This window comes from Trifolium pratense, linkage group LG7, assembly GCF_020283565.1.
Source record: "Trifolium pratense cultivar HEN17-A07 linkage group LG7, ARS_RC_1.1, whole genome shotgun sequence".
In the NCBI taxonomy this organism is placed as follows: Eukaryota; Viridiplantae; Streptophyta; class Magnoliopsida; order Fabales; family Fabaceae; genus Trifolium; species Trifolium pratense.
The window spans coordinates 49143836-49165397 of record NC_060065.1 but is presented as its reverse complement, the minus strand read 5'-3'; the positions used below and the strand labels follow the sequence as shown (position 1 = coordinate 49165397).

At 31.7% G+C, this 21562-nt stretch overlaps 2 protein-coding genes, 1 long non-coding RNA gene and 1 pseudogene across 3 annotated transcripts; 3 read left to right on the top strand and 1 right to left on the bottom strand.

Moving 5' to 3' along the window:
- Positions 1-173: 173 nt before the first annotated feature.
- LOC123897565 lies at positions 174-3953 on the bottom strand. Its single transcript, XR_006805087.1, has 5 exons — positions 3601-3953; positions 1661-1776; positions 1222-1457; positions 1011-1119; positions 174-760 (listed from the first exon to the last, which is right to left on the bottom strand). It is a non-coding gene; the product is annotated as an uncharacterized LOC123897565 (long non-coding RNA).
- Positions 3954-5650: 1697 nt separating this feature from the next.
- Positions 5651-7231, top strand: LOC123896550 (annotated as a pseudogene).
- An 868-nt stretch (positions 7232-8099) lies between these two features.
- On the top strand, positions 8100-9824 carry LOC123898322 (malonyl-coenzyme A:anthocyanin 3-O-glucoside-6''-O-malonyltransferase-like). The gene has a single exon (XM_045949248.1). The coding sequence runs from the start codon at positions 8129-8131 to the stop codon at positions 9566-9568; it is 1440 nt and encodes a 479-aa protein (XP_045805204.1). The 5' UTR covers positions 8100-8128; the 3' UTR covers positions 9569-9824.
- Positions 9825-18832: 9008 nt separating this feature from the next.
- LOC123897858 (transcription factor MYB41-like) lies at positions 18833-20560 on the top strand. Its single transcript, XM_045948652.1, has 3 exons — positions 18833-19071; positions 19180-19309; positions 19760-20560. The coding sequence occupies exons 1-3, from the start codon at positions 18936-18938 to the stop codon at positions 20484-20486; spliced, it is 993 nt and encodes a 330-aa protein (XP_045804608.1). The 5' UTR covers positions 18833-18935; the 3' UTR covers positions 20487-20560.
- The last annotated feature ends 1002 nt before the right edge of the window (positions 20561-21562 follow it).

Below are 21562 nucleotides of genomic sequence, written 5' to 3'. Positions count from 1 at the left end.
TATTCGCTCTCCTTAAGTTGCACAGCACTGCCTAATAATGTACTACAAACATACTATCAACCACCACATTCTTAAAATAAAAGAGTCCAGCTACAACTATATCAGAGTTCTACTGCACTGTAGATTTTCGCCAGTCTAAAATGGTACTATGACCATTCTAATGTGATACAAGGACCACTCTTGAACCAAATGGAGGGGGACTGCAGTACCACTACCGAAGAAACTTTGGTTCTATGACCACTCATAATCTGAAGGGACAACAAGAAAGAGGGAGAAATGGCTCGAAAGTGCATCAAGCAACAAAGGGAGAAAAGAGAAGCTTGAAATTGCCGCAAGCTTGGTGTGATTTTCTCAAAGGCTTAACACTCTATATATAGTGTTGGGAGTTAAACAATTAATGTGTATCTAATGGATGAGTGACTTAATGTTTTTTTCACATACTATACTAGTATGCTGCACACACTAATATTTTCTATTATCCAATTTGGGAATTTAGAATTTTTATTTTTAATTCACACACTACTATGCTCTATGTTCTAATACTTACAAGTTAAATTTTGTCCAAAAAAAAAAAACTTACAAGTTAAGTTATGAACATTGAGTTTCAATCGTGAAAGTCATATTTAGGGACATAATGTTTTTTCACAATAAAGTGTAGAGAAACTATACCATTGTTGCCCTTAATTATTCTTTGTTTAATAGCACTATATGTTTACATAGGCTCGCTGGTTTGTGAAATTTACGGGAAAATCTGGTAAAACTGCAGAAGCATTAATCAAATCACTGCTATTGTTTTTATGGAAATTAAGCAGCAAATTCAACTTTCAGTGTAAAAACTAGAAGGCAATAAAATAAAATAAATTGTATGTCTAAATAGCGTGCTATATCATGCGACTATGAATAAGTAATCAGTTCATCCTTTCAAAGCAAGTACAGTCACACAGAGATGCAAATGAGATAAACACGAAAGGAAACAAAAGAAGTTCATATATAAACTTTAGAAGGCATACCCGTGTTCTCCATCAATTTGGGCATAAGAAAGACAACAATCAGCATGAATCCCATCATCAGAACCATTGGACGCTTCACAATGGACATAATAGAGAATGGCACCCTAGTCTGTAGCAAAACAAGATAACAGCATGCAGACATTCAGATAATAATTTATGCTTAAGGAATGTGGAAGGGAGAACGAACTGGGAATTTGTAGTCTAAACCAACCTCATAATATTGTTCCTCCTTCAATGGCTCTAACATCAACTCATACCTTTTTGTCAGGGTTTCTTGCACTAACATCAACTCATACCTTTTTTAAATGAACACAATAATTTAATACATGAGCATACATAGGGGAAAATTTATAGATGTAGTAATATCCAAATTGAGTACAAACTGGAGAAAAGAAATAGCCTATTGCTACCACTTCAACTAAATGAGTCCCTGCAGGCATGTTGTGGCTTAAAGCATACACGTTAAGGAAATTGATCGTTTCTTTAACACTGATTTGCCATAATCAACTATAACTTCTCACTCAAAAGCAAGAACAGAAAGATAAGCAAACATAAAATTAAATAGGGCTTAATATCCCACAAAAGTTATCATGCAAATTAAAAGGTAGTTAAAATAAAGTTGTAATTGTAATTTGTAAATGAAAGGATACAATGAAAAATATCCATCAGACCCTCAAAAAAGAAACTCTTTGATCAATGACCCCATTAGGTATCACTTTGACATTTGAAACTTTTGCATGAAGGCTGAATTATTTTGTTCCATAACCTGCCAAAATGATCCAGCGATCCCATTTTACAACCAATAGTTATAGCAAATCCATGTATCGTCACAGAATATAGACAGACGTGCAACACACACAATAAGCATTATGGAATATGGATAATAAACATATACTTTGACATTTTAACCCCGGATAAGTAATCATTAACTTCCCCGTAACCTTGCTAAACTTGACAAATCTAACACCACCAGAAAACTTGATCAAGGACAAGAGAATAGAGACACTGTTTCCTATATAAATTTTTTTAAAATTGAAATAACATGAGACCAAAGTGCTGTTTTTGTAATTAAAAACGAAGTCAGAAAATGAAAATAGAAACCAAACATACTCTTAGTATGTTAACATAATGGGCATAGAAACAAAACAGTGCACAAGGCATATCGATAAAATGGTGCAGTAAAGCATAATTGACAACTATTCTAACATTCCAAATATTTTTTTGGTCTAAAATCCTAAATATTAATATTATTAAAAATCAAAATATAACTTAGCATAGCTTCAAACTAAGTAACTTTTGAGCACAGTCAATTCTGGTAAATTCTTTTTTTAAAAAAAGAATGAACAACTTGAATCGAGCAATTACCAAACTAAGTGTTGGGTTTTCAAGTGTGAGTGGTTAAGTCCCACATCGACTATGTATGGGAAGAATGTTGGATTTATACAAGAGGTGACCCATTAACCTAATGCCTTAAGGTTTTGAGTGGAGATGTGGCGTCTCCCTCTCTTGTGGTCCTAAAGCATTGACCCCATTGTTTCTCTCAAGCTCCCCCAGACTCCCCAACACTAAGGATGCAAAAAATCAAGCTTTACGCCACATCAAAACCTGTACTATCCTATCATGTATTAATTAAGCTTCATTTACAGATCGAAGTTCAATACTTTTATTATTCTAAATTATGATTGAAATTCACATGAAGTTCAATACTCGTATGATCAACACATTATATCCAAAAGATAACATACTATGAGTTTCATCTAATCACTCTAAGAATATTATTAGCTTCATCCTTTCACTAAATTTTTACAGTAGTTATATGCGTCAAGTGGTTAAACAACAGTTAGATTTGAAATATATGAACAAACCGAAGAAAATGATGCATCAAGTGATAAATGCAAATCTCGATTTTCATGTCTGCAAGGCGTTCTGTTTCATATAACACAAGATCTGCATTCAAAACGATGAACTTCCCTAATTATTAACACTAAATTGAAAACACATCAATTTAAAAAAATAGTCACCGTACCAAAACTAAGGGCCTGTTTGATTCTCTTCTCAAAAACAGTTTTTTAGTTTTTAATTTCTCCCATACACCCTACCATAACTATCAAGCGGTTGATGAATTTTCTCTAGGAGACAGAGCATATTCGTTTTTTCCATCACAAAAAGTGATATATGATAAAATTACAATCGGTAACAGGGTAACACTTTAAGAAATGTTAAAGAATTACTAGTTTTAAACTTTTTGAAGGACTAGTGTTAAATTGTTAAGTGAGAAGAATCAATCCGTAACATTTTTTCACATGTGTTGCATGTTAAATTGTTAAGTCAGCATTAATTAAACACTGTACAGAACTGACAAAGTACCATATAAGGTTGGTTGAAGCATTTTATCAAACAGAAAGTGTTCAATTTTTTCTACCATAGAAGGTTGGTTGAAGCATTTGATCAAACAGAAAATAAACAGTGTACCATGAGCTACAACAGAATACAAAAAATCACTTCAATTCAACAATTTTTCAAACATGAAAAGGCAAAGTAAAAGAAAGAAAGAAAGAAAGCAAGATATATAGCAGAACAATGAGATTACCTTTGGCGAAGACGATGGTGATACAAACCGTGGAGAACAGCGATCGAGAGCAAACTGAATCGAGGAGATGATTGAGTCACGCCAAATCGACGTAAAATTGCAGAAGCGAAGACGTTATAATCGATGAATACGACGCCATGGGAACTCGATGAAGGATTACCTGCGGAGGTTGAAGAAGACAATGGTGGACGAATGGGAACTCGAATCGGAGAGTAAGTCAAATTGAGACTGTGTTTGAACTTAATTCCCGCGCGCGCAATGAAGCTTTGAAACGCAGTGAGTCCCCACCCGCGGTTTGACAGAAATAGGAGAAGGAAGTGTGAGAGAGAGTTTAAACAGAGTTGTCAAGGATTAATTACATATTTCTCCATTATCATTATTTTATGTTTTAAATTGGTTCATTATCTTTTAAAAATTTCGAGTTGGTTCTTATATTTTTTCTGTCGTTTAATTAAATGCGAACACATGTTATTTGTCCAAGTGTGGTTTTCGTTTGTCACGTGTTAAAGTTTAAAGGAAACTAGTAATAGACCCGTGCTATCGCACGGGTCGTAACGTTACGCTCCATTTTTTTCAGTTCCACTTTTCATAAGTCCACATATGTAAATTAACATTAATATAACTGAATTAGAAATGAAACATGTAAAATCAAACATCAAACATCAAAGTAACTTAATTAAAATTTCCTGTCAATGTCTATTACAATTTGAAGGAAAACTTGAAACAAAAAATTAAACATTTAGGTAGGTTACATATGGATCTCACATATATGTATCCAATTAGGTTGTAACCTTAAAAACTTTGCCAACATTTGGATAAACATGTTTGAATTCAATTCGAAGCCTATCATCGAATTGTATTCCATTGTCAAAGCAGAAGTTTTTCCAGCCTCCAACAAATATTCTACTTTCCAAAAACGTAATTTGTGACTTTGTCGTAAATGGAGGAATATATGTTCATTGCTCATGACACTCGTGGAGTATTTTATAGGCTTAATTAGTTAAATGGTCCCTTAAAGACATTTTAGGTTTCATTATGGTCCCTTAAAGAAAAAAAGGTCTGAATTGATCCCTTATTGATATCACGTTTGTCACATTGGTCCCTTCCATTAATTTATTAACACCAAATATATTAGGTGGACCAACATTACATGTGGTCCACCATAGATCTTAATAAATCATTTAATCTTAACCTTTGATTCTTTTGTCAAAATAGTAACCATTTGATTTTGTATGCCTACCACATCTAGCAATACACCATCAACAACTATTTTTTCTCTCCATTTCTTCATCTTCTTCAATGGACACCATGAACACACCATTGACCTTCAATGAAGCTTTCACAAAAAAACTCAAATCGGCTTCAAAAATCACAAAAGAATACACAAATTCGCTTGATTTTTAGCACTGGTCACGAATCTATGCTTAGATTTCTTAGTGGATGCTTATATTTTGAAAATCGAAACAACAACTTAAGAACATAAAAATGACCAAAACATGATTCAAGCAAACTCACGCAAAATTAACGATTGAAAAATCTTCAAAACGTGATATTGAACATAAATCAACCAATACTTGCTTGGTTTAAGCTTTAGAAGGAAATTGAAGAGACAAATTGAGGAAGAAGGTGATGTTGGAAATTTGGGGAAAAAGATGAATTTTAGAGTTTGTTTGAAGGTTGATTGAAGATTTGAGTATATTTTTTATGATGTTTATGAAAAAGATGAAGAAGAATGGAGGCAGAAGATGAAAAGTGTTTTTTTTGCACCATTTAACGTTTTTGTCAAAAACTAACGGAAATGACCAATATGACTAGCGGAGATGTCTTTAAGGGACCAATCCAGACCTTTTTTTCTTTAAGGGACCATTGTGAAATCTAAAATATTTTTAAGGGACCATTTGAATAATTAAGCCTATTTTATAATAATTTCCTCATATGATTGGAATGGTAGGGATTTGTATCCCTCCATATGAGGAAATTATTATAAAATACTCCACGAGTGTCATGACCAAATAACATATATTCCTCCATTTACAACAAAGTCACAAACATGAACAACACAATCATGAAGGTGATAGAGCAGAGTCAAGTTGCACCACCACCCTGTTCACTTCCTTCACCAACCACACTCCCCCTCACTGTCTTCGACACTACATGGTTTTACTGCCAACAACCCATTAAACGCATATTCTTCTATCACTTCCCTCATCCAACTCATCACTTCCTTCAAACTACACTTCCCATTCTCAAACACTCTCTTTCCTTAACTCTCCAACACTTCTTCCCCTTCTCCTCCAACCTCATCATCCCTCAAAATTCCCAAGATGCCCCTTACATACGTTACCTCAACACCGACACTCTCTCTTTCACCGTCGCTGAATCCTCAGCAGACTTCAACCTTCTCATATCAGATTCACAAGATGCTCAAAACTGGCATTCTCTTGTTCCAAATTTGCCTCCACCTAGTACTGAGCAGAACAACACAAGAGTCATTCCAATAATGGCCATTCAAGTAACTATTATGCCGAACTCTGGTTGATCTATCTGTCTCGCGTTCAAACATGTAGCTGCAGACGGAAAATCACTTCACCATTTCATGAAATTTTGGGCCTCTGTTTCAAAAAACAGAGCAAACAACAAAAACAATTCATCTCTTGAACACTCTCTGCCTCTTGATCTTCCTTCACATGAAAGACATACAATACTTAATACCCCAAGGATCCTAAGATAACCTGCTTACAAGAAACACAAGAGAATGTATTAGAAAAATTGGAATTGGCAGATCTCGTTCCGAATGTGTATCCTAAAAATGTACGAACTTGTTTAGTGTTGAGTCATGAACAAATTCAGAAATTGAAGAAGTGGGTAGTTGATAAATGTATAGAAACATCACAAGACATGTCAACTTTTGTGGTAACATGTTCCTTGATTTGGTTCTGTATGGTAAACTCGGAGCAAAGTGATCAAGGTGATTCTATTGTTGTTGATGATGATCTATGCTACTTCGTACTTCCTGTTTTTTGCAGATTGCCGCGGTCGTCCTGAATTTTCATTACCAAAAACTTATTTTGGAAATTGTCTTGCATCTTATATTGTGGCTGTAAACAGATGTGAGTTAGTTGGAAAAGATGGCATTGTTGTCGCGGCAAATGGTATTGATATGAGGATAAGAGATTTCAAGAGTGATGCTGTGTTAGGATCTGAAACGATGATTGTTGATTTTAAGGAATTATTTAAACCAGGTAAGTCTGTTGTACTGGTTTCTGGATCACCTAAACTTGATGTTTATGGGACTGATTTTGGGTGGGGGAAGCCTAAGAAATCTGATGTAGTTCATCATGATTCGTCCGGTATTATTTCTCTATCTGATTGTAGAGATGGTGGAAGTGGAATTGAGATTGGTTTGTCCCTCGAGAGGTCTCAAATGGCTAATTTCATGAACATCTTTCAAGGCCAACTTGATGATATCTGTACTTCTGTAGCATGTGAATGAGCAAAGAACTTGATAATTCAATGACTTTAGCACTTCAACGTTGCAGGTCCAGAGGCATGACAGTTTTAGACATTTGAATTTTGTCATAAATTGTAGGCTTTGCCATTAGGCCGTTTTATGCTATTAACTCGAGTGCAGTGACTAATTCATATAATCCTTTTAGTTTTTAGCGAACTTGAATATGTAATGATTTTGAATGAATAAAGATAGTTGGTTTTTAGTAAAAAAAAAGGTTTGGGCAAGAATTGCACTTGACATACAGTAATGAGCGAGTCAATTCAATTTTCTTTAATACAGGCAGAATGATTGCTAAATGTGTGATTGTACAATTCTTGATAGAAGTTAAAACATTCAGTTGCATTCAGTTGCGGCTTTGATTTTATTAAATTAGATTGGAAGGATAATATTTGGTGTTAAAATAATTTTGACACCATGATGTCAATTAATCTTATAACAACTTTCGGTTTTTAAGGGATGATACCATGATAATCCGGATTTCATCTAAAAATAAGTATAGTCTGACTAAAAATTGTTTTCGATACATCCACAACACAGAGGCAAAAAAATAATCATGCAAAGAAGACTTATCTTTTGTTATTTTAATCAGTCCTGAGTTTCCTACTATCCTGCAAAGAAGACTAAAGATTGTTTTCAGACTGAGGCATTAAAAAATCATGCAAAGAAGACTTAGCTAGAAAACATGAAATCACAAAGCTAATAGACAAACATAAATACAAAGACTTGACTCAGTAACTATAATATATGTTTCAGAAATTTCCTTGTTTCCTCCCACCCCTTACCAAGAACTTATTTGTACTCAACAACATTTTCCACTCATTCTATCCTTTAATATATTTACTTTAACTAGTAGGAAATAACATTTCATATAAAAAAATTGTAAATAAATCATAGTATATGCTTAGTTACTTTTCCTTTGATTTTCATTCAAGTTATTCAGAAATTTCCTTTGAAAAAGTATATAAATTGCTTCATTACAATAGCTTCTCATCACATCCTTCAAATTTCATAGAATTCATGGCAGAGCTTATAGGAACAAAACATAAGCTTATTGAACAAACTATGATTTTTCCATCATCAACAACAAAAATTTGTCTTCCTCTTACATTTCTTGACTTACCTTTAGCAGGTCCAATCTATGTTCGACGCCAATTCTTCTATCGATTTCCTCAGTCGACAAACCATTTTTGCCAAACAACTTTTCCATCTCTCAAACAATCACTATCTCTCACTCTTCAACATTTCTTCCCTCTTGCTGGAAATCTCATCTCTCCGCCGCCACCAAATAAACCCTTCATTCTCTGCACTGAAAAAGACTCTGTCCCTTTTACCATCGTCGAATCTTCCGAAGATTTCAACCATCTTTCAGCCAATTACAAACTCAAAAATATGAAAGACTTTAACCACCTTGTTCCAAAATTAACACATAAAACAATCCACGATGACAATGACAATGACAACGAAGATAACAACACCTTTGTCTTTCCTTTGTTGTCTTTGCAAGCTTCTGTTTTTCCTAACAATGGTCTTTGCATTGCAATCACATATTGTCATGTTATGGATGATAATTGTTGTAGTCATTTCATGAAGACTTGGTCTTTAATCCATGGAAAATTTGAAGGTGTTGACTTAAAGTCAACGCCTTGTTTTGATAGAGATATTTTGAGGGACCCAAAAGGGTTACTTGAGAATGTTTTCTTAAGAGACTATTTTGAAGAAAGAAAAACATGGAAGAATAAACTCATTGGTCAAACTCAAACTCAAACTATTAAAGAACATCATGAAGTGGTTGAAGATTATTTTAAAGCAACTATTGTTTTTGGAAAAGAAGAAATTGAGAGAATGAAAAAATGGGTACTTAGTCAATGGAATAAAAATGATCATGAAATTATAAAGCCACAATTTTTATCTAAATTTGTTGTAACTTGTGGTTTTGTTTGGGCTAATTTGGTTAAAACAAGATATAGAAATGATAATAATGATGAAAAAGAAGAGTTTTTTCGTTTTGCAGGTGATTGTAGAGATAGACTTGGGTACAAAATACCAGAAGGGTATTTTGGGAATTGTTTAACACTATGTCATGCAACAGTGAAGAGAAAAGATATGAAAGGTGAAGATGGTTTTGTGAAAGCTGTTAAGGTAATTGAAAGGGCAATAAGTGAAATGAAAAATGAACCTTTTAAAAATGTTGAAGAATGGAGAGATACATTTAAGAATATGTTTGAATTTGGAAGTGTTTTGTTGGTGACAGGTTCACCTAAGTTTAATGTTTATGAGACTGATTTTGGATTTGGAAAACCTGTTAAAGTTGAAATGATGCATTCTTTTAAGTGTATGTCTATTGCTGAAAGTGGAGATAGAGATGGTGGAATTGAGGTTGGGTTGGTATTCAAAAGTGGAGAATTTGAATATTTCTGTTCTGTTATTGAACAAGGACTTGAAGCTTTTAAATCCTAACAAAGGTGCTATCATTGTCTTTTAATAGTTTGTGTGTTTTTATTTTTTACTTTTGTCCCATGTAATTAGAGAATTTAAATTTAAATATAGATATAGATACTTCTTTTGTTAAAATTTAAATTTTAGTTTGCTATCTTATGAACCACCAACTCATTTTACTATGGCTACGTTTGAGAAGACAAATAAACTAGCATATAATTTATAGCTTATAGGTTAAATGCTCTGTTAGTTTTTTATAACAAGTGAACTTTATAGCTGTCAAGTAATAAAATATTCGATTCTCAGGGATTGTACTACTCTATAAACAACACAATTGAAACACTTACTTAAAGAAATTATAAAAGACATAGGGGGGATTTTCATCTAAAGGATACTTGAAATTAAGACTAAATTTCAGTATTTCACAAAAAGGTAAGAACGGTCGGATCCATTTCGATTCATTCGATTGTATGTAATTTGGTAATTGAGCGAATTCTAACAAAGTACTTTCATGAAACTAAGAGAGAACAATTTAATTGATTAAGTCCAATGTCTTGGTACCTAATCCTCTCGATTAACCACAAATGCCCAATTTCTTGGTAAGATTTTTAATCAATCGAGGATTTGAAAACATTGATCCATATATAACTCACAATGAACAATCCATTTATTTCTAAAGCAATTGAACACTGAACAACTAATCTAGGTCTAAATTCAATTCCTATTCTCATAGTCAATTGAATTATAAAATCAATTCATATGTGATCAAGACATGAAATAACATTAAGCAGCTTGCAAGATCCATTGATGATGAAATCATGGAGAAGGATCTTGTAAGGATGAAGGATTGCTTCAAGAATCATGGAGAACCTATTTATATTGAATTTGGATACTTTTCAGTTTTTTATGTGCAACTTTCTCTTTTCTTTTTTTTTAAAAAAAATTTAATTGTTGATTCAGCTACAAAGAAAAAAAAGAAGAGAGAGAGAAAATATTAAATGAATGGTTAAGATTATGGCGGTACGAGGAAAATGAGAGAAAGTGCTGAAAATTAAAAGATCCAAATTCACTTATCGAAACCTGTAAAAAAATTTAAAAAAGATTCCTATGTTAGTAAGTTTCAAAAATTACCTTCCAAAATCCTACCTGTTTGGATTGTATTTGAAGGATAATTTCAAATATTTAAAGAGCCTAAGAGCAATGCTGGAGGCTAAAAGAATAGTTTTCAGATATTTCTAGCCAAGTTGTTATAGTTTTGGGAATTGGGAAATTAACAAGGCATTCACTTTCGAAAATTTCTCTTTAGGTTCTTCGTGTTTCTTTTTCATTCCTTGGATTTTTTTTTTTTGACTATAAAAACTTCGGTTTCTGTTTATCAAATTTTTCCTGAATTTAAACTAAAAAAAAATTTTGATTTCTACGAACCGAATTTTTTAGGGCAAAATTGGATTTTCGAGGGGTACAAAAAATCACGAAGGCCTAAAGAGAATTTATATTCACTTCCTTCTCTTGTTTGGGCTCGGCCCATCTTCAAATTGAATGAGTTGCCAAAAAATTATTGTTGCATTCTTAAATTGTAATCATACCCTCACTCTGTATCACGTGTGAGTTTGTTTAAGCGCCAACATTGCAAACCCTTTGATTTTATGATATTAATGGGCATTTTGTGGCTGACTTGACTCAATTGCAGCAACTTTTTTATTTCATAGTGAAAGACGAAACATTGACACTATTACATGCTATGAAAGAGGCTATTCATTGTGGATTTGAACGAGTTCAATTTGAAAGTGACTCAAAGTTGTTGGTTGACGCTATCCATTCGAGAAGACGGGGCAATTCGGAATTTAGTTTAATTGTTAACAACATTATTCTTCTTATGTCATCTTCTTATGTAAACTTTGAGGTTAAGTTTGTTAGAAGACAAGCGAATTTGGTTGTTTATACTCTTGCTAGGGCGGCCAATGTTTAAGCTAGTTTCCATAGATTTGAGAGTATTTCCTTATGTATTGAACATTTATTAGTTAATGATATGAATTAAGTTTGTTTAATTTTTTATTTTAATTAAAGTTCCATGCATTTCCCAATTAGTAAACATTAGAGCGTCATCATAATGCAATATATTCTTTTAAGCTATGGTGTGATCATCCTACGTGTAGCTCAGAGCCATGCACCTCGCACGCAACCATTAACATAACAAAAAACAATAACGAAACAAAGCCATGCAAAGATTCAAAGTTTTGTTGGATTTATTTTTTAATTAATTACAAGTTTGTTGGAGTTTTGATAACCACACAACAATAACATATATAACAACATTCACATTATAAACATATATATTATTATTATTCAGCTAATTATAAATTAATTTAGAATAAGCAAGTCGCAACCAAGCTTCCAATTTTGCTCAAAGTGTGATTGCCAAAAACAAGCATATACTATGTGATTGATGATCAATGTATATGATGTGTACTTTAAAATAATTAATTAAAATACACAATATATAGATATGGTGACGCATGACTGTTATTGAGGCCTCCAGCAACACTGGGATTTTGAAGAATAGGTCAAGATACGATGGATAACCATGTACGAAACGCAAGGGAAACCATGCATGCATATACAATATATATTTTTTCAACGTATCGTTATTTATTTAAGGGTGTAATATTATTTTGAAATTTCAACGTATATCGTCTACTACTAATAATTTTACTAGTGCAAAATGGGGATTAAAAGAACCCCGTTTTTAACCAACTACACTCAAATCCGTGTTAAAAATGTGACATTGTCACGTTAAAGTGTTAATGAGATTAGGCTTTTGGTGCAATTCGGGTCAGGTTACAAACCATTAGAAACTATACTAAGAATATGCAATTTTAGTGTGAAACAGTTTTATTATTTCTTGACAAATTTTATTTTTTTCTTTTCTCAAGTACTAAAATTTGTTTTCACTTTTTAGAGAGATCAAATTAAGTTTCATAGTTTTAATTTCTTGAGCACTAAAATATGTCTTCATTCATGATAAGCTAATAACCAACCGATGAAAACCTTTGTTCTAGAGGTTGTGCATTGTTTCTAAATGTGATCTTTGTGGTGCTAACCTAGAATTCTCTTTGCATCTTTTTTGTCTTTGTCCTTTTACCAATCAAATTTAGAGTTGGTTGCAAAATATCATTGATATACATATTGACACTAATGTCGAGAACATATCCTCGCCTCTTGGGATAAGGTTTTGTGTGGCCAATGTAAGCTGGCCATCCAGAGTGGAATTATTAATATTTTTAACACTATTTGGTTTTGCGGTATGTAATAGTTGTAGATTTCAGGATAAGAAAATAGATTGGAGAGTTGTTGTTAATACTATTATTTCTAATATTTCTCTCACTGAAAATTATACTAACATTTCAACCGTTTTTTTTTTTTTTTACGAAAAACCGCTTCTAACATGGTAGAATTTGTGATTCTTATTAAAGCTTTTAACGTGAAAATTCATCCTTCAAAGACTCATAAAATTCAGGAGATCTTTTGGCATCCACCTTTAATATCTTGGACTAAATGCAACTCAGATGGAGCTGATCATGATATTAATCCTTACAATCAGATTGAGGTGGTGTGCTTAGTGGCCATTAAGCTAATTTTTTAGGTTGTTATGCTTTTGCTCTCCAAGCTGAATTTATGGGAGCTATTATTTAGCCATCAAAATTGCTTTTGATATATGGGTGGACATCATCTTTAGCTAGAAACGAATTCTCACAATTGGTTACATTGACTTTCAATCAACCACACAATATCCCTTGGACTCTTTACAACAGATGACAGAATCACATGTATCTTCTTTCACAAATAGATTTCAAAGTAATTCACATTTTTATAGAAGATAATTGTTGTGCCGATAAAATGACAAACGTTGGTTTATCTACTAATAATAACAATAGGCTATATATATATATGTTTACCTTTATATAGGTTTTGTTAATTTTGTTGTTTATGCCTAATTTTTTTTTTTAATCTTTGCACTCTCTTTTTCATCAAGTGTTAAGAAGTCTCACATCGGTTGTGAGATGATCTTGACAAGTGTTTATAAGGTGGCAATCCTCACCTTACAAGCCGGTTTTGTAAGGATGAGTTAGACCAAATACTCATTTCTAAGATGGTATCAGAGTCTCTCCCCGATCCGTTGGGCCACTTGTTATCAGGTTTCCGCTATCGGGTCACCCACCGTTTATATCCACGCACCAAGCCCAATAATGCTGGGCGTGAGGGGGTGTGTTAAGAAGTCTCACATCTGTTGTGAGATGACCTTGACAAGTGTTTATAAGCAAGTGACAATCCTCACCTTACAAGCCAATTTTGTAAGGATGAGTTAGGACCAATACCCATTTCTAAGATCAAGGTTTTAGCTTATTGAATTTTCCTTAGTAAGACTTTTAACGAGGCAGAGATATTTTTACACTTTGGATTCTGGTATAGTCCCCCAAGGTCCCTATGTATTATTTTTATTCTTATTTTTGTTTTATATAATTCTCGAGAACCATATAGGTGATTTCTTGATGGTACCAACATAGTTGGGATATCTTAGATCTCATCTTTGTACTCATTGACCTTTTAAAAAGAGTTATAAATATAAAATTTTCATCGTTATTTAATAATAATTAATCATCGTCATAGATAGATTGTGTCGGACACACAAGATAATATTTGTCTTCAACCGGAAATCCTTCATAATTAAATGCTTAAAACGCTAAAATTTCTTATCACTACTTGTAGCAATAATTGTGGTATGTGTTTTTTTTTTCTTCAAATAATCTAGTGATTAGAGTCCCACACATTTAAATGTGGAGAAATGTGGAATCCGGAGTTCGAATCCCGACCACTCCAATTGAGTTACTATTTGAGCTACACAATTGTTGTATGTGTTAACTAATTAGTTATTATTATTATTATTATTATTATTATTATTATTATTATTATTATTATATATACTCCTCTTCTGGACTATTCTCTTTGTATTAATACGTGGCAAAAAGACCAGCATGTCTACAGTGAATTACTACAAGGACTTTGCATTTAGCAAGCAACATCAAAGTGATGACATCAAAGTGAAATATGCTGGTTGTAACTTACAAAACAGGAACAACAATCGTTTGAGATCTCATGGATAATATAATAGTATTATTTTGAAGAAAAAAACAAAAACTATGAACTAAAAAAGCATTTGACTTATAAATCCTACATTGTTAGATAAAGAGTTGATGAATTTTGCCACCAGATTTTCAATGGCTTTTGAAAATATATGGCCATAGATGCTAAAATAGAGGAAGCAACCTGAAGATTGTTTTACTAGAAAGCTTATTATGTGAACACTTGAATAGTGTAAGGAATCGTTGACTTCATTCATGGAGTAAGAATGGAACACATGTCTTCTAGCTAATAGTTAATTTTATATGTTTTATTTCAAAGAAATTTTTGTCCGGTTATAAGTGGACATGTGTCCAAATACGCGAAGATAATACGTTTTGCGTTGACACATCATCATCAACCCTAATCCTTTTGGACTGAATTTTGTATTTTTTCTTTTTTGACAAGATTGTCGTATATAATTTCTTTTCTGAAGCATATAATATACAATAATAAAAATAATATGATAGTATTAAGATTTTTTTTTTTAACTATTTATTGATTTATTGGATTGTTGGGTTTGGCTTGGAAAATACCCTCTAGTACTTAATTTAAGAAGTTCACTTTTCGATATATAGAAATATTGATGCATAAGAAGAATATATAAAGACCGGTAAGAGAAACTACAAAACAAAGACACCATATATAAATGGAACACCAATGAAAAACCAAAACAGACATCGCCTAATAGAGATCCACTTCTAATCTCATACACTATGTTTGTTTTGATAGATTTATGAGAGAGATAAATAAAGAAGAGAGAGATAGCAAAGAAATAAGGTATTTCTTCGGTTTGGATGAAGAGAGAAATAAGGTGAGATTTGTGAGTTGAAGGAGTGGAGAGATGTAGTTTCCCACAATGTCATTCTTCTTATTTTTGTTGAGTTTTAAATATGAAGGATAAATTTGTCTTTTTCATTTTTATTAATTTCTCTCTATTCATATTTCTACTCATCCTCTTCTCTATTTCTATTAATCCAAACAACATAGAATTTCCACTCAACTTCTCTCTTATTTCTCTCTTTCCTATTTCTTCGAACATCCAAAGACAGTGATACTTAGAAAGACACTCTCGGCTTCTAGACCACCAGAGAAGACATCAACCCGACCCATAAAACTGTCCACTAGACACTAACTCCGGAACTCAAATCAAAAGTGTTCGGCCCATCAAAATCCAAAAAACAACTCATTAAGTCAAAGTTGATCGATGGAGCAACTGTAGAATGGAAACCTAGACAGATAAGTCTCAGCTTGCAGTCTGCCTCCAAACAGTCAACACCGACGCGAAAGAGGTCGACCAGATACAAAGAAACTTGTAAATCTCAACAGACTTGGAAACCATTATAAACTCAAAAAGAATCCTGTAAATCTCAACAGATTTAAAAACATAATATCTTTAAAAAATAGAATATACTTTACTTTTATTTATTGTTTACGTAATTTACTCTTACATTGAAAATACAAATATTTACTTTAAAGATAAATGTATTTCTATAAAATATTATCCAAATTCATAGTGAATCCACGTAACTACCTTAATTTCTAAAAATATAGAAGTGTATCACCCATGTTTTTCAAATGTTTGATACGGGAACCGAACAACCTTTTACCACCCCTCCTTTCCCGTAGAATACATCTAAAACTAAAGTCAAACTATAGATTTATAGTAGTGTATCATTTTCACTTTTGGAGTGAAAAAGGTCAACCCCTCTACAACTCGATCAAATGCAATTTATTATCCAAGAAATCACACATTATTACCGTATATGAATTTTGTATAAGAAACAGAGGCGAGATAGCTGGTCGATCTAAGACTAAGATAATCCTTTGACTTAAGTGATTAATAAACTCATTTTAGTTCGGGAGAACTCGAATTCAATCTTTAGTGAGAATAATTTTTTAAAAGATTTTCTTAACTCGAATTCTGGATATCGGGGCTTCCCTTCTTTGGGTCCAGAAGCTAATGCAAAAAAAAAAAAAAAATTAAGACAATCCAAACAAAAACTTTAAACCTTTAACAAGAAAAAGTTTCTCTCAAGTCATAAACTCAGTGATCCGAAAGCTTTCGAGAAAAACATAAAGCATTCCAACAAAAAAATAATAATAAAGACGAAGACTTATTTAACCTAAAAATATATATAACAATTAAAGAATGTTTATCATTTTAAAATATTAAAAATATTATTTTATTATTTAAAAATTTAAAAATTATTTTCTTCTTTTATCTTTATTTTCTTTCACTTTTTTCTCATCTTTTTTCTTCATTAACCAAACAAAGTGTAAAAAATATAGCATTAAGTTGTCTCAGTTTATTTTTATTAAATACTAAAATAATTTTTATTTTATTAGAGACTAAAATGGTTCTTAAATATATTTTACCCTAATTAAGAAAAGTTCATACATTCATGTGAACTTAGATTAGTTAGTACAAAAATCATATTTTATATCTAGGAGTTGGAGTTCGAATTTTCAACACGTCATTTATTCACTAGTGAATTTTTAGTTACTAAATTACCTGACAAAAAAAATTTATATAGTTAAATTAATGTGACCATTTATGTATAAATATGCTTAAAGATATATATCAATGCACATAAAAATGGCCCTAACAACTAAGATATGTTCACGGAATCACTAATTAATCTTGACACACATGGTGATATAAATTAGAAGTTTATCCGGGAAAAAAAAATCGAAGTATCTAGTAATTTAAATAAAAAAATATATATTTAGGGACAATTATATAAGAAAAATAGTTAGTAAATTTAATGTATCCATATCGAACATTTTTTTTTACAATAAAACAAATTTCATTCATATGCTAAAATATTAATATTATTACGAGAAGAGATGAAGATTGTTAAATGTACACTAAAGATCCATATTGTACGTTGATTTCACGTTTAGGGGATTAATGCAGATTTCATTATAAACTTTTTGTGACCAATATTAGCTTAAGCAACCTATATTTTTTTTCTTTTCTTTTCTCAATTAGGTTTTCATCAATTGTTTTGAAAGACCCACTACTCTTCATCAATTAATTCATGCTTTTCTCAATTTCCTTCTATACATTATTTTTTTACAGTCATTTTCTTCTATACCCTTCTTAATCTTAAACCTTAATATGTTATCAATCTTATTAAATTTTTCTGTGAAATTTTCAAATTTAATTACTATACATTGACATATTTGAAGAAACTTTAAACAAGCATCAAAACATCATAGGTAAGCAATGATGCACTGCAAAAATTAATAATTAACTTCTTTTTTTCCTTCCAAGTTGTACGCAGTGTTATGTTTAAATAAATTCAAACAGAGTAAGTGAAAAGGCCCTTTTGTGGTTTTAAATATTTCAACAAGGTGTGTCAAAAAAAAAAATTCAACAAGGCTTTTGGAGTTATTGTTAAGATCCCAGTTGCGAGATGGCTTGTACTTGTGTTTATAAGTAAGAGGCAATTTCCATTTTACGGGCCGGTTTTGTAAGGATGAGTTAGTCCAAATATTAAATTCTAAGAGTTGTCACAATGAATATTTGAAAATTATATATATATATATATATTAGACTAAAATAAAAAGATATATTCATTTACAGCATAAAACGGCATATACATACCCATAATTTAAAATCAACGAGGAAAATCAAACAAATATCATACAAAGACGAGATATCAAACAATGTTACACCGTAACAATGAAATATCAAAACAAAATAAAAAAAACCTAATATATATATAAAAACCACTAATTTAAATTAAAGGAGAGAAAAAACACTTATATTATTCACTTTTAAATTAAAAGAAAAAACTATATTATTCAGTTTTGATGCTGTATGACATCGTTATAGGTGTGTTGGGATTAAGGGGTCCATACTGTTCAATATACTGTATGCAAGTATTGCATACGTATACCATGCATATATTATCAAATAAATACAAAAATGTGCATAATTTATAATTTAAAGTACAATTATATATGTATAGATTATTTGAAATACGTTGCATTTTGGGCGGCACCAAATCCTTTTGACTTCAAACATATAGCCTTCATTTCTTCTACTATAAAAACAGAGTTAATGATGCTTAACTTTAGAACCAACAACATTTTACTTTTCTCTTTCTAATTTTGGTGTCTTGAATTGCACTTTTCAACTATACACCCTTTTGAAAATCATAATATTAATTCATTTTTTCTATAGCAAGCTTTGTTAAATATGGGAAGATCACCTTGTTGTGATAATAAAAATGGACTCAAAAAAGGTCCATGGACAAATGAAGAAGATAATATGCTTATCAACTACATTAATACTCATGGACCTGGAAATTGGCGCAACCTTCCCAAAAATGCAGGTACAATACAAATCATTATATGAATTTGATTTGATTAATTACTTTGTCTTCTCTAATGTACTTTAATTAGTTTCTAATGAAGTTGTTTTGGTTGAATTGATTTTATAGGTCTTCAAAGATGTGGCAAGAGTTGTCGGCTTCGATGGACGAATTACTTGAGACCTGATATCAAGAGAGGAAGATTTTCCTTTGAAGAAGAAGAGACTATCATTCAGCTCCATAGTGTCTTGGGAAACAAGTATGTGTGGTATTTTTCTTGTTTTTCATAAACTTAAGTACTTTATTTTATAAGCTAAACTTAAGTACTTATAGCAATGAATATCTCTATGTAATTTAATCTTTGTTTATTTTATATACTACATATGCTAATTTTAGAAGTGATTCACTTAATTAGCGGCCCAACGTTGACACGTATGATTAGACCTTCTTTTTGCACTAGCCCACTAGACCATAAACTTGATTTCATTTGCGAGTGCGACCGCTTCAGGTCATCCGTACACCAATTAAGTTTAGATTCTTTGCATCGGCTAGACGGTGCAGAGTTCCTAAATTTAGAGAGAGAAACAATTAAGGATTTTGTGCTGCCAATTATCTTGTAAATCTTAGAGGTTGAAAATTCTCCCTAGTATGAAAAGATTTGAAGTTGTTGATAGACTTTATACTAAGTTTTTTTTATTGTTTATCATAGGTGGTCGGCTATAGCTGCTAGATTACCGGGAAGAACAGACAATGAAATAAAAAATTACTGGAACACCCACATAAGGAAGAGATTGCTTCGGAATGGAATTGACCCCGTTACTCATACTCCACGTCTCGATCATCTATTTGACATATCCTCCATTAATATTCTAAGGTCAGCTTTATTAGGAGGAACCAATCCATCATTTCTGAGCCTATTAGGTGGTGCTCAAGCTTTGATGAATCCAGAATTGTTAAAGCTAGCTGCAACTGCCACACTATTAAACAACAACAACAACAACATGAATTTGGTTTCACAAAATCCACAACAAATTAATAATGTTGCTAATTGTACTCAACAACTAGTGCAAAGTCAAGTTTACCCTCAAGATCAATTTCAAATACCAACTCAAATCCACAATGTGAATAATGGCTTATTAGGAAACATGAGTTGTTCAAGTTCAGCTGAAAATTCAAATGGTTATTTTGGAGAGGATTTGATATCTAAACAATATTCAGAATTGTTTCATTGTCTTAACGATGTAAACAAAAATAATACGGGGTATGAATCGGTTATATCGTCCACACCTTTATCCACAACACCAACGCCAACACCATTGAATTCACCATCAACATATGTGAATAGCAACACAGAGGAAGAAAGGGACACATATTGCAGTGACATATTCAAATTTGAGATTCCAGAGGGTACTTTGGACATTAATGATTTCATGTAAATATGTGTATATATGATTGTGTTTGTAAACTGAAGGGTTGTTAGTTTGCATTCTTTATTCTTGGTGTTATTTAGTTTTTGGGTCATTTGAAATAATAAATTGTTGTGTTGTTCATTGATTTTTTTGTTGTTGATAGTAATACTATTTGTTGTATAATTTTATCATTGTGGTTTTTTTTTTTTTATCTTAATGTTTCTTCTGTTTTGCACACTCTAAAACGTTTGTTTGAGTTGAGTAAAAAAGAAGAGTTTGTTTTGAGTCTCAATTAAGAAAGAACCACACTATTTCCATAGTTCATGAGGAGGGAATAATGAATTGAAGGATAAAACAATCACAAACTTTGTACCAAAAAAAATCACAAACCACATATTTGATCGTATAATTCTTAAAATAAGAAATGTGTTTGACAATCCTCAAGGGTTGTTTTAGTAAAATAAGTTAGTCTCGCAAAGTATGGCCCGGGTTTCTTTTAGCTTATCTAAGGTCATGAGTTTAATTTTTACTTGGACATGCAACAATGATAAAATTTATAGAGTTTGTCGTCCATTTAAATCTCACAAAACTTAAATAATTAGTTTTTACGGTTGCACGAGGAGAATCTTTAATTTATGCCAAAATAAAATAATAAGTTGGCCTCACGTGATGTGACAAATTAAAATAGTCATGCCTCAAATAGGTTCAATAACCGAGTTGAGATCACTTCCATTTTTTATTATTTCTATTTCCTCAATTACTAAAGTTTTTAAATATTTTGGGATGTATAAAAGGGATTTGGAGACTCATTTAATATCACATTTTTTGTGTTTATATTTCAAAAACTATATAATAATGGAACAAATAAAAAGAATAGGAAATTGATCAGAGGTTCCTAACTCTCAATAACCTCAACATATTCATTCGTTCATTCTTGATGTATTATATCGATTGAGTGACATTAAATTTATGTTATTTTTGATATAATCATGAATGAATAATTTTTTTCTATAATCTCATACTCAAAATTTAGCCCTTTTTATATTTTCAAACAACGAGGTATATCGTCGTTTAAATTTCAAATATTTTTAAAATATTGACCA